Source organism: Arachis ipaensis, chromosome B09 (genome assembly GCF_000816755.2).
Source record: "Arachis ipaensis cultivar K30076 chromosome B09, Araip1.1, whole genome shotgun sequence".
NCBI classification, from domain to species: domain Eukaryota; kingdom Viridiplantae; phylum Streptophyta; class Magnoliopsida; order Fabales; family Fabaceae; genus Arachis; species Arachis ipaensis.
This window is the reverse complement of record NC_029793.2, coordinates 811964-825199: the sequence shown is the minus strand read 5'-3', so window position 1 is coordinate 825199 and position 13236 is coordinate 811964. Positions and strand designations below refer to the sequence as shown.

General features: G+C 31.7%; 2 protein-coding genes across 2 annotated transcripts; one reads left to right on the top strand and one right to left on the bottom strand.

The window, feature by feature from the left end:
- Positions 3999 to 8604, top strand: LOC107617937 (shikimate O-hydroxycinnamoyltransferase). The gene is made up of 3 exons (XM_016319831.2): positions 3999 to 4144; positions 4349 to 4779; positions 7478 to 8604. Exons 2-3 carry the CDS (start codon positions 4372 to 4374, stop codon positions 8381 to 8383), a joined length of 1314 nt encoding a protein of 437 aa, XP_016175317.1. The 5' UTR covers positions 3999 to 4144; positions 4349 to 4371; the 3' UTR covers positions 8384 to 8604.
- LOC107617939 lies at positions 8446 to 9715 on the bottom strand. Its single transcript, XM_016319832.2, has 2 exons — positions 9258 to 9715; positions 8446 to 9120 (listed from the first exon to the last, which is right to left on the bottom strand). The coding sequence occupies exons 1-2, from the start codon at positions 9400 to 9402 to the stop codon at positions 8873 to 8875; spliced, it is 393 nt and encodes a 130-aa protein (XP_016175318.1). The 5' UTR covers positions 9403 to 9715; the 3' UTR covers positions 8446 to 8872.

The window sequence follows — 13236 nt, the reverse complement described above, 5'->3', positions numbered from 1 at the left end:
ATACGTTAAAAATAAATTTATTCAAATATTTTGTGACATATTTTAAAACATGCACAATTTAAAAATAAAAATAATTATATTATTATTTTGAAAATTCTATTTAATAAAATTGTCCATAAAAAATATGTAGAATATTACTATTTTATTAGAAAGGGATGGGCCATAATACCCACTTAACATGCACCTATCATTCTCACTCTCAAGTCTCACCTAACCACATTCACAATCACCATTCTTTTGGTCACTTCCTAAGGATAAGAGTTGGTCATTACCAAAAAAAAAGATAAGAGTTGGTGAGCCATTATCACCCGGCTATCATGATAAATAATTAGAAAAAATAACATAAAAGTACATCTAAATTATGTTTACAAGGCAAAACTTTCTTTTTTTTTTTTACTTATTTTTTATGATAATTTAATAATATCACCCTGATTTAAGTAGTCATAGTTTTTTCTTGTATTGTAAATCACATATAAAAGCTAAGTCTCATTTACTATTTTGCATGGGTTAGTTGTTGGGCACCTTTCAATTTTTAACATGTGAATATGTGATTGAAAACTGAAAAGATTTATATAGCACTAAATTAGTTTGAATTATTAAAAAGAATAAGTGTTCAATAAAGTTACTTGTAATAAAAATAAGTTAATACTTTTTATATGTGATTTATATAATAGATATTTAAAAAAAATTAGAGAAAAATTCAAAATAGTCCCTGACAATTATTTCGAAAGACAACGAGGCCCTTGACAAAAAAAAAATTCAATCCGACTCCTAACAATTATTTCGAAAGGACAACGAGGCCCCTTGCCAAAAAAAGTTCAATGTTTTTTTTTGTCACGGAGACAAATTAGTCCCAAAAAAAATATCGAGACCTGATCAGGTGTTTTTTTTTGCTTCGTTGTCTTTTTGAGGTAATTATTAGAGGGTCGGGTAGGATATTCACTCTAAAAGTTAATATTTTTAATTTTGCAACATTATTTTTTCATTTAATATCTAACAAGTACTTATTTATTTAAAAATTATAATTATGGTGAGAAAATAAGAAGTCATCCTTAATTTTTTTTATTAAGATACACGCTGGTTAAAGTGGATAAAAAAATGTTAAATGAATTGTAAATAAGTTATTTTTATAACTGTTGGGTAGGTCGGGTATCGGACGGGTCGGATGAGTATCCTGGTCAACGAAAGGGAAGTCGTCTAGTCGTACGTCTCTGGGTTGGGGTAGGCGAGGTCCCGAGTTCTTCAGATGCGGAAGGGGGGTGTCACCTGCAAAGACACTCCGACGCCCTAGTCAGTGAAGTGTGCAGACGAGTAGAGAGTATGTGGTATGTGACGTATCTTGGGAGAATGATAGGTCCTTCCCCATATATACCGTATTAGAGGTGGGCCTTGCAGGTACATGCCCACCTTCTTCGAGGCCTCCCTTGCACAGCTGTGGCAAAGCTGTCAGGAACGCGTGTCCGAGTTGAAATCTGAGCATCTTCTCCCGACCGTTCGAGTCGGGTGCTGCTCGGATCGGGCCGGCCCGTAAACTGCTTGGTCCAAGCCGTAACAATAACTAAATTCAACTGGATTTTTATGCAACTCTTTTTTTAATTAATTTTTTATTATGTTAATATATTATTAGATCAATTTAATTAAATTTAATTATTAAAATAACTTTATCATATAAGTAGAAGAACTATTGGGGAAAAAAAGTGGAAAAGAATCCCTTAAATTGTACTTTCCTTATTTTTATTATTCCTTTTCAATTCCTTCTGCATGTGTGGGGTCTGTCATGGATGAATGTGCTTCATAATCAATGAATATATCAAATGAAACTATGAGGTAGCGTTTGTTTTGAGGTACTGAGACAGAGACTGAGAGACTGAGATTCAGTATCGTGTTTGTTAGTTCAGAGACTGGTACTAAAATTTCTGTCTCTGTCTCTAAAATTTCAGTATTTCAGTACCTCCAAAAAGTAGGGACACAGGGGACTGAAATTTTTAGAGATGGAGACCGAAACTTTAATAATATTTTATACCTAAAATACTTTCATTTCAATTAATTAATTTTAATTTTATCTTTTGTGCAAATTAAATTAGAGTTTCATTCTTGTTTCAATTTCTGTCTCTCATTTTGCACCAAACAGAATACTGAGATTTATTTCAATTCCTGTCTCTTAGTCTCTGTCTCTCAGTCTCAGTCTTTCCGTCTCTGTCTCTCCACCAAACGCTACCTGAAAGCATGAGAATGCAGGTCACCATCTTACCAACTTAAATCTCGATGACGTGGACTACCCCCAACAAAAACAATGGATTACCTTTCCATTAATAGTGTTGATTTTCTTTTTCTTTTAAATAATATTCTTTTCTTCTACTGATCGAATTATATTTTTTTAAATAAGAATGAACCAGCATTTTTTATATTACTAAATAAAAAAAACATTATTGGTTCTTAAAAATTATGAAACTTAAAAAAATTTCATCACTATTTTTTTAATTTATAATTAAAAAAATTCTTGTTAAATATGGCTTATTCCAATGTACCTATGTATTTTTAGAGCCGATAACAATGATTGTCATTGTTAAATATGACTTATTTTTTTAATTTATAATTAAAAAAATCTTTGAAGAAGTCATGCTTGTTGTTGGTGTATTTTTGTGTATTTCTATATACTGTTTGTAGATCTATATACTATTTTCTAGATAATAATATGAATTAAAAGTGCGTTTTTCAAAAAACTTAAGTGGAGTTCACTGGGGTTAGGCGAACTTGCTAATTTTTATAGAGTTCGTTGGTCCGGCGAACTTACTTAAATACAAAAAAAAAATCGTATTTTAAGAATTAAAGTCCAAAAATCATGTTTAAGAAAATATATTTTTTTATTTTTTTATTAAAAAAATCCAATTTTCATCCTCTAAAAATTATATTCAAGCTCCGCCATTGATCAAAATTAATTACGAAATCAAATTTCTATACATTTTTGTATTTTTGTGATTTGTCTTGTATTAGTTTGTTTTCCAACCAAACACACCGTTACCAAATGAACCTCCACAGCTTAGAGTGAAAAGTAACAAAGTTTGACTTAAACAAATTTGGGCTGTATTACATAAAAATAGCCAAACACTAAGCTTATTAGTATAATAGTATTATCTATTTTAAGTCATGATTTTGATAAGCATTAAAATCTACTTGGCCCACAAACCTAATCTACAAGCCATAACTATAACTAGACGAAAGTACCTCTTTCTAGTGTTCTCTCTTGTGAGCTTCATGCTATTTTGGAGAGGGCTTGTTATGGCTTGGGATTGTGAGTGTAAAGAGGTCATATGTGAAACTGATAATCTTGATGCATTTCTTCTTGTTTCGCGAGGCACAACCAGCATGATTACGAATGACTCTGATCGGCTTGGCAAAATCAAAGGTAGTAAGTGAATTCTACTGTAGAGTTAATAGAGTATTTATACAATGTATATAATGAGTTATTTATTTGGTCTAATATGAGTTAAAAAATGAATTTTTAAAATAAAATACTACTAATTTTTCAAACACAATACATTTATACTATTTAGAATAAGTATCTAGATACCAAGAATAATAAACATATAATATTCTACTAAATCAAACATCTCTAAACCCCATTAAATCGAACATCTCTAAATCTCATTTTACACATTATACAGATATTACATTGGCTTCCTATACTTTCTCGTAGTAATAAGTAGAGAAAGTATGAAGAGCCAATGAAATATTTGTAGGGAGTATTAAAGATGTAACTATTAGTGTTATCTTTTTCTATCAACTAAAATTTTTGGGATGAGTGGTATCATAACATAATATTAAAACGTTAGATCTAAAAGGTCAAAAGTTTAATCTCCAAATTAAGTTTAAACTTTTAGAAAGATATATGCAAATAGAGAGAGGTGAATTGGCTAATTGAGTGATGAATGAGGTGGGGTGCGAAATGGGTGGTGGGACCCACGTAGTTGGCGGGGGTTGGTGAGTGCAGGTTTTTCCCTTATAAGTCACCCCATCATCCTCCCCATTTTCTCAGAGTCAGAGACTCTATCACACTCGTCACTAATTCATTCACCTTTTTTGTTTTTTCCACCAAAACACACTCATTCACCAACTCCCAACCACTCAACTCCGATCTTCTCCGGTAATGCTTCTTCCTCTTCTCTCATCTATTCTTCATATTTATCAATTAATATTATTAATAATAATAATAATTCTGGAAATTTTGCAAAAATAATATTTAATTAATATTGATATTCTGGTAACTATCCAGTAATTATTAATTATAATGCGCTTGATTTGTTGTTAATTATAGTGATTAACGTTGCGTTGTGTTGTGGTGTGACAGAGTGAGGGTTTGGAAAATTGAAGATGATCATAAAGGTGAGAGAATCGACAATGGTGCGTCCGGCGGAGGAAGGACCGAGAAGGACGCTGTGGAATTCGAACGTGGATTTGGTGGTACCGAACTTCCACACGCCTAGCGTGTACTTCTACCGTCCGAACGGCGCGTCGAACTTCTTCGACGCTAAGATCATGAAGGAAGCGCTGAGCAAGGTTCTGGTGCCGTTTTATCCGATGGCTGGGAGGCTCCGACGCGACGAGGACGGCCGCGTGGAGATCGATTGCGACGGTCAAGGGGTTCTGTTCGTGGAGGCGGAGACCGGCGGCGTCATCGACGATTTTGGGGATTTCGCGCCAACGCTTGAGCTTCGGCAACTAATCCCAGCCGTTGATTACTCACAAGGGATTGAATCCTATCCACTCTTGGTACTCCAGGTGCGTTTCTCTTTTTATTTTTTTCAGTATATACTTTGTTGGTAAAATATAGCTATGATTTAATTCTTTAAATTAAATTTATGAAGAATAATCCACTTTTGATTGAATGATTGATTGAGTAGGTAGATGATTTTTTAATTAAATAGAGAAAAATTAGGCTAAAATTTTTATATATGGATAATTTTAATGTGAAATACAAAAATATTTGATGATTTTGGTGTTCTACAGGGTTGTGGTAGTAGCACAAAACGTTACTAACGTTTTGTAATAAAAAATTTTTTTTAATCATCAAAGAACAAAACGTCACTGACGTTTTGTAATAAAAAAAATATTATTTTAATTATTAAAACACAAAACGTCGCTGACGTTTTGTTAGAAAAATATTATTTTAATTGAAGAAACACAAAACGTCATTGACGTTTTGTAAATGGCCATAGTTGTGTTCAACACACAATTTGGTTCATGATAAAGGATTTCACCTCTAGTAATACAATATTAAAAAGAAAAAGTTCGAAAAATTATAGCACCTTTTATTAAATAATTAGATTAATCAGATTTTTTGTTTTTTTTTTTTTTGTTTTTTTTACTAAAGATAGGACACTCGAACCCGCAATCTCATAATTGAGTATATGAAGACTATGCCATTTGAGCTATTACTCATTGGCTAATAAGATTTTTCGTTGATATGGTCAATATCAAGACAAATCATGAATTAGTGCATTTGGTGAAAATATGCAATTTGTCAAATCAAATTTCTTGATATTTTTTCAGTGGAATCCGAATATTACTGTCTATTCAAGAAGAATTATATTTGGTTGTCTAATTTGTATTATTTATTGTTTTGAAATTTCAACACGTTAATTTTATTATTTTATCCTTATATTTATCAAAATCAGACAATTTAATTTGTGTCATTTTGAAAAGTAAACTCAGTATTTTATGTAATTTAAAATTTTAGGTATCTTTTTTGGTGCCACACGTTTCCTACAATCACGTATAGTATGATTTCGAGAATTATCCTTTCATAGTAGTTTTTTTAGGTCTAGAATGGTTGAACAATGCAAATGATGCTCCCACCAAATTTTGGTTTGATTTGAATGTTTAAGCGTTATTCTTCTGTGGAATTTTCGAATGATGCCAACTTCATATTATTAGGGTATACCTAACAAACACCAAACATAAACAAATATTGATTACCAAACAAAATGAAATCTACTATATGCAGACATGTGTATAATAACTTGTTCATTCAAACAAGTGCTATGATGATAAGTGTTGCGAATAAAATATTATGCAAATGATTAATATTAGAAAGTTTTGATATATCTCCACTTTGAAGCTAGCATTATAGACTCAGGTGTACTGGATTTCTTACATGCCAAACAAAGTATCGCTTAAGGGTTTGAAAAAAATGACCTTACTATCTTAAGGGTTAAATAAATGAACTGTATGTTTTCTTGTACGCAATTAATTGCCCATCATGCCGGCAAATATATGAAATAATATTTCATACTTCCCCACTAATGTTTTTTGTAGCCACCAAGAGTATTCTATAATATAATCTCATCCAATATTTGTCGGAGAAAAAAAATTAATTTAGTGATTTGCAGTTCTTTTTGGTGGTTCAGTTTTTTAGATATGGGATAAAAATTGGTGTAATTTTTGAATATTGGAAATTAGGGTATTTTGTAAAATTATGGGGGCTGTAGAATTTTCAGAAGAGAGATTGTTAGATTAGATTTTTTTTAATTTATAAAGACAATACGCAGATTGGGTATTGTAAATACACAGATTGTGTATTGTTAGTGTAATACATGTTCTGGGTATTGTGCTTGTACAGTACAGCTCCCCCAAAACACTTTAAAACTCTATTTTTTGTAACATAAAACTCTATTCATTCTTCTATATTAAAATAAAAAATCCCCTTTTGGTATGAGTTTTAACTTTTAAATATTCAAAAGGGGTTACACTTCATATTCATTCACCTACTTTTGACGCTGCCACCTTCCAAAACTCATACCTATAATGGTGTTGAAGCATGACATAGCCCACTAAGTTGACTCTGACATGCTCAAAATTTAAATATCATATTATTTGTTTTCTTGTGGTGGGTGAAGCATTCCAATCCCTGTCACAAATAAAATAGAGTCAATATAGTGCGACTCAATTTAATATTATGTGCTATGTATACAACCACTATCGTGACGTGAACTGAACTTCACCATGACGACGTGTAGTTTCTTCTCTTTTTCGGTTTACTCCAAGCGACTCTCTTTTTTTATTTTTCTTTTCTTTAAGGACAAGTAATTGTTTATTTACTTGCAATACAGCAAGTACCTGTCATTGGTTAATGGTTACCTACTATCCTATGTTATTGTTATGTTAGTGTCGGTACAATCTTTGTATTAAGATATTAACTAAATATGATTAAATAGAATAATATATTTAACTAAACCTTTTGATATAATATATCTTCATATTTTAATATTTGAACTTTATGCAATAAGTGAGTTTCTGTAACTCAATTCTTTTGTGGTTAGAGACGTCATAAAGTATGTAAAAACTATTAGTTGAATATTCCTAGTTTGCCCTCTCCTATCACCTTAATGGTAATGATTAAGTATACGTTTATATTAGTAACAAAATCATTGTATAAATTAAGCTGCTAACTTTGGAGTCTGTTATATAATATTTTCAGGTAACATATTTTAAATGTGGAGGGGTGTCATTAGGAGTTGGCATGCAGCACCATGCAGCGGATGGAGCTTCTGGTCTTCACTTCATCAACACATGGTCCGATGTAGCTCGCGGCCTTGAGGTGTCAATCCCACCATTCATCGACCGGACACTGCTCCGAGCAAGAGATCCGCCTCGGCCAGTCTTTGATCACATTGAATACAAGCTCCCACCATCCATGAAAACACAAGCAGTATCACAGCAACAACCTCAAAAACCAGGATCAGATGCTGCAGAGGTTTCTATTTTCAAGCTGACACGTGATCAACTGAACAAGTTGAAAGCAAAGTCTAAGGAAGATGGTAACACTGTGAGTTACAGCTCTTATGAGATGTTGGCTGGTCATGTTTGGAGGAGTGTGTGCAAAGCAAGGGGACTTCCAATGGATCAAGAAACAAAGTTGTATATTGCGACAGATGGAAGGTCTAGGCTGCAGCCTCCGCTTCCTCCGGGCTACTTTGGCAATGTGATATTCACAACAACACCGATCGCTGTGGCCGGAGATCTCATGTCAAAGCCTATTTGGTACTCTGCAAGCAGAATCCACAATGCTCTGTTGAGGATGGACAATGACTATTTGAGGTCTGCTCTTGATTACTTGGAGCTGCAGCCGGATCTCAAGGCGCTGGTTCGCGGCGCTCACACTTTCAAGTGTCCGAATCTCGGCATCACTAGCTGGGTTAGGCTTCCAATCCATGATGCTGATTTTGGTTGGGGGAGGCCTATTTTCATGGGGCCTGGAGGGATTGCCTATGAAGGATTGTCTTTCATAATTCCGAGTTCAACGAATTGTGGGAGCTTGTCTGTGGCAATTGCTCTTCAGCCTGATCACATGAAGGTGTTCAAGGAATTGATCTATGACATTTGAGGAATGTGAATGGCCACATATGTTTCTAATATGGCTTTGCATTCTTAGTTCTTCTTTTTTGGGTTTTCCTTAGATACATTTGATGAAAGGTGTGCAAAATCTTAAGGGGCTTATATATGCCTTCATTATTGCCCTTTTCAAGTTTTATACTCTGTAAACATAAATTGGACTCTTAGAGACAAGTGTATTAATTATTAGTTCAATATTGTTTCTTGCACAAACTCCTTTCATAATTGACAGCAAAAACAAATGCCCACTTGATTTGGCTAATACTGTGCCATAATCCATGGGAGGCCAATTCAGAGAGGTGAAACAAATGAGGTTTGGTAAGTACAATGAAGTATATAACACATTGATTCAACTCACATCACTCAACTCATGTGACTAAATTTGTTCATCATAGTTTGAATCATAACTGAAGTACAAAAATGTGCTCCTCATAAGGCAACCAAAGCATTAAACATAATCTGGAGTTTTGAATAGTTACACTCAGAGCAGCTTAACATGGAAGAAGGACATCAATATCAAGGTCATGCTTACACAAAATCTAGAGCTCCAAGGTAACAATGATGCTGTGGAGCTTGCAGAGCTGCGATGGTGGCGATCAACATCTGATGAACCCCCAGTAGTTCCTCTACCACTATGTGCTGCTCTCTTTACTGAGGCATGAGATAGTTCTTGCTTTTCTTCATCTTTACTGTGAAACAACATTGTCTCTTTTATGCTCCCATAGTTTTCTGCAGTTTTGAACAGAATAAGCAATTCAGAATTAACAAAAACAGATGTGGGGTATCCACAATTTCAGGAATCCTTCACTTTCATGATGCACTTATTTGATATAATATTCAAAACAGAACAGAACAGAACAACTTACCAAAAGGTTGCTGTGTTTGCACTATGGTGGTTGAAGAGTTTAGACCTTTCTTTTCTGCAGTAGAACTTGTATGCAAACCTGAGTTTGATATGGCTTGGCTGTATGAGACAAAAAGGAACCATGTAATAAGAAATTGTATCCTCATCTTTGGGGTTATAGAGGGAAAAAACTTCTTTGTATAGATTTAGAACTTGTTAGTTGTTTCTAACTTCCTATATATGGCGGATGGTATGGAATATAGTGGATTTGGGTGATTGTTTATAGATTCTTTGAGCTAAGAGACTTGAAATGTGTTTGAGGGTAGAGTTTTTATATAGTATAAGATCTACACTCTTTGTTTTCCTTTTGACGAAAAAAAGAAGGTATGTTTAACACTAGTGAGTCTATCAAACATAAAGCATATTCTTATTTCTTAGGCTCAATTAAGTGTTTAGAACTAATGTCCTTATGTGATTAGTATCAAGCTCAATCCTCATTGCCATAAAATATATAATCTCTAGTTTCATGAAAAAGCAGAGAATAAAAGAATGATAAGCACAAGGTTGTCAACTCGCGAGTATAGGTAAACTCGTGGAGCTGACCTAGACTCGACTCGTAGACTCGTATGAGTTTACCTGTTATAATTTTTTTGTAAAAAATATATATATCGTGTATAATATATATGTTTACTCAAATATAGGCATTTAAACTCAACAATTTTAACATCAAAAAGCATAATAAATTAACATAATACTACAATTACAACAAATACTCTAGAACACACATTTAAATCTTTCACAAGTATGCATCTAGTTCAACATAAAACGCAAAAAGGGCTTAGAGAAGAGAGTGATTGAATGAGTGCGGCGAGCAAAGTGAGGGATTTAGCTATTTAGGGTTACGTTCATACGTTGCTCCCTTTTTTCTCGTTTTTTGGCCCAAAACGGCTCCGTTTTTGCAAAAAAGGCCAAACAAAGCAAATTCGTTGACTCGCCCGTAAACTCGTGAGTTTGACCGAGTTTATGCAAGTTTACTCGAGTCTACCTGAGTCCACCCAGAAATGAGTTTGTGTTCGAATTAACTCAATTTCACTACCTAAACTCGTAAACTCATATGATTTCACGAGTTAACTCGAGAGTTTGACAACAATGGATAAGCACTATAAAAAAAAAGGATAATGTGTGTGGATGGTGCAGATTTTGGATTTTGCTTGGAGGAGAAGCTGAATGAGGCATCGATGCAACATGGAGCTTCTGACCCTGTCCCTGTCTGCATCAGATTCTTGTTCTACCTTGCTTGTACATAAATCTAAGGTGGGGTAAACACATGAGAATGCATTTTATTTTACTTGGTGCTTTCTGAGTGAGAAATTTTCCTCAAACCAACCAACAAATGGAATATGCAAAAAACAATCAGGAGTTGCAAGCTATGTTCATTTTTTCACTCACTTTAAGCTATGTTGTAAATGTTTCAAGCACGAATACGGTTCATAATAAAGTGTTATAGCGTCGTTTGAGCCATATAGTCGACCAGACCTAGTGATACTACTTATGACTTGAACATAATCGATTGAAAACACGAAAAATCCTTTCGAATTGTAGAAGCAAATTAAATAAATTTACCCTCCTTAGGCTCTATTAGGTGGAAGCCTCCTTTTCAGTTTCCAAATTTGAAGGTACTTAACATGTGACATGTTATTCTTTCACAACAATTGGAAGACAGCATAAAAGTGATAGAAATACTCTTAGTGGATGGAAAAATATAGAATAAAGTCATGCTCATATTGAGGCTTGTTGATTAAGTTTGCTTTATCTTTCTCTAATTTTTTTCTGGTTTGATTTAGGAAGCAAGATTCTGATCATAACTTAAAACAGGATCAACTTCATAAAAGCTAATATCTGCTGCAAAAGCCAATAGAAAGTATGCACATAGAACTAGATTATGATGACATAATCTTTAGAACTAGTCTTTTTCTCTACTCAAATTAAAATATAATAAAGAAAAAGCAAATTATCTTAAATGCTTGGCTTGATTTATTATTCTGATGCAAACCATGTGGAATACTGACAAAGAAAATGTAACTGTGTGTAAGCATGCTTTTCAATTTTCCATTACTGATCAGTTTATGCAATTTCCTTTTAATAGTTTACACCAGAGACCATACATCTTTCTACCTTAAGAAAGTTTTGCAATTATCAATTCAATTTTAATAATGATTAATATTCTTCATTCTTTCTAATATAATTATCATTGATTTATATTCTACAATTGACTCTTAAATGAAGCTAACTGCATATCGAATTATGTAAATGTATCACACTTGTTGAGAGTTGTAATGTAATTATTAGAGAATAAATAGAGTCAATGGGAAAACAAAAGTATATATATCTATATATATATATAAAGGAATTTTTTTGGTGAAGAGTAAAATTTGGTAAATAGTGAAGATTGCAATTAAATTTTTAAGAAGAATGTGCATTGTATATGATGTTTTTTATTTTTTTAATATTTTTTCTATTGTGAAACAATAATTCGCACTTTTCGTGCAACTTCACTTTTTATCGTAGTATTATCCAAGTTAAAATCACTAAATTTCGATTTATAACCAACTAGTCACTAGATTCTAACTATTGAAGTAGCACTAATTATCTCATGATCACAGTTTAACGTTTTCCAAGTAATAATATAATATGTAAAGGTAGGGGTAAAGTAAACAATAGTAATAAATATATTTTTATTTTTCTCCAGAGAATACTTGATAATTAAGACTTAATTAGTTGGTTTAATATTCTATTAATCTTAATATTTTCACTAAATAATCAATTAATTCTTATAATTTAAAGAGTAATTATCCAAGTTAGTCTCTGAGATTTTTAATATTAAACACTTTAGATCTTAAGCTTTAAACTACACAAAATAATTCTTAACATTTACTTCCGTTAAACAATATATTCCCTACTAATTTGATGTGTAACTGGAATGATTGGTTTAGAATTTTTAAAATTTTTAAGAATTATTTTTAGATTTGTTTTAAACTCTTTGAGAATTGTTCTATATTTTATTTTTCTAATCAAATTAAATAAGATTATATTGTCTAATAGAAATAAACATTGAAAATTGTTATGTTAAAATATAAAAAATTAAAATGTCTATTTTTAAAAATCTTAAAAATTAATTTGGATGATTACTCTAATTTAAAAATTTATAATTGAATTCAATTATAAATTTTTAAATTAAAGTATTCTTCCAAATTAATTTTTAAGATTTTTAAAAATAGACATTTTAATTTTTTATATTTTAACATAACAATTTTCAATGTTTATTTCTTATGTTTTTTCTGAAAAATAATAAATTATATAAAGATTTAAAACTCTAGAGACTTAATAATTAAAAATGTGGTAAAATTATAAAATTAACATTTAGCATAAGGGAAACAACGTCACTAAATTCAAAATTACATATATAATTAGTATTAAGATCCACAATACGATACGGGACATATCGACGTATGAATTTTAAAATCTTATAAGACACGGGGACATGCATACATATAAAATATAAAATACTTTTTAGATAAATCATAATGATATTTTGATATTTTATTGATATTAAAATATAAATTAATTTTTTATTATTTTTAATGTCTTATTTTAATTATATCAAGTATTTAAAATATTTTTTGTTTTAATAAATAATAATATATACTATATCTAAATCCATTTCAAGAATATATGTTAATAATAAGATTAGACACGCTGACACATAATGGTATTTAGGTATGTCTAAGCGTGTCCGAAGAAAATTTTTTTATTTTTTATTAAGACACGGCGGACGAGTGTCGATGATTGTCGTGTCCAAAATGTGTTCGACATGCGGACACAGTGAAGTATCCGTGCTTCGTAGATAAACACAAATATTATAAGATTAACGTGTCTATAATTTTTTGAAAAATAATAAATTATATAAAAATTTAATTATAAACTTTTAAAATTCTAAAAAG

Bases quoted from the DNA above. Each gene is read 5' to 3' on its own strand.
- LOC107617937 (XM_016319831.2), top strand. From the start codon at position 4,372: ATGATCATAAAGGTGAGAGAATCGACAATGGTGCGTCCGGCGGAGGAA. The intron at 4,780-7,477 runs GTGCGTTTCTCT...TAATATTTTCAG, and splicing joins ATCCACTCTTGGTACTCCAG to GTAACATATTTTAAATGTGG.
- LOC107617939 (XM_016319832.2), bottom strand. From the start codon at position 9,402: ATGAGGATACAATTTCTTATTACATGGTTCCTTTTTGTCTCATACAGC. The intron at 9,121-9,257 runs GTAAGTTGTTCT...TCAAAACTGCAG, and splicing joins GCAAACACAGCAACCTTTTG to AAAACTATGGGAGCATAAAA.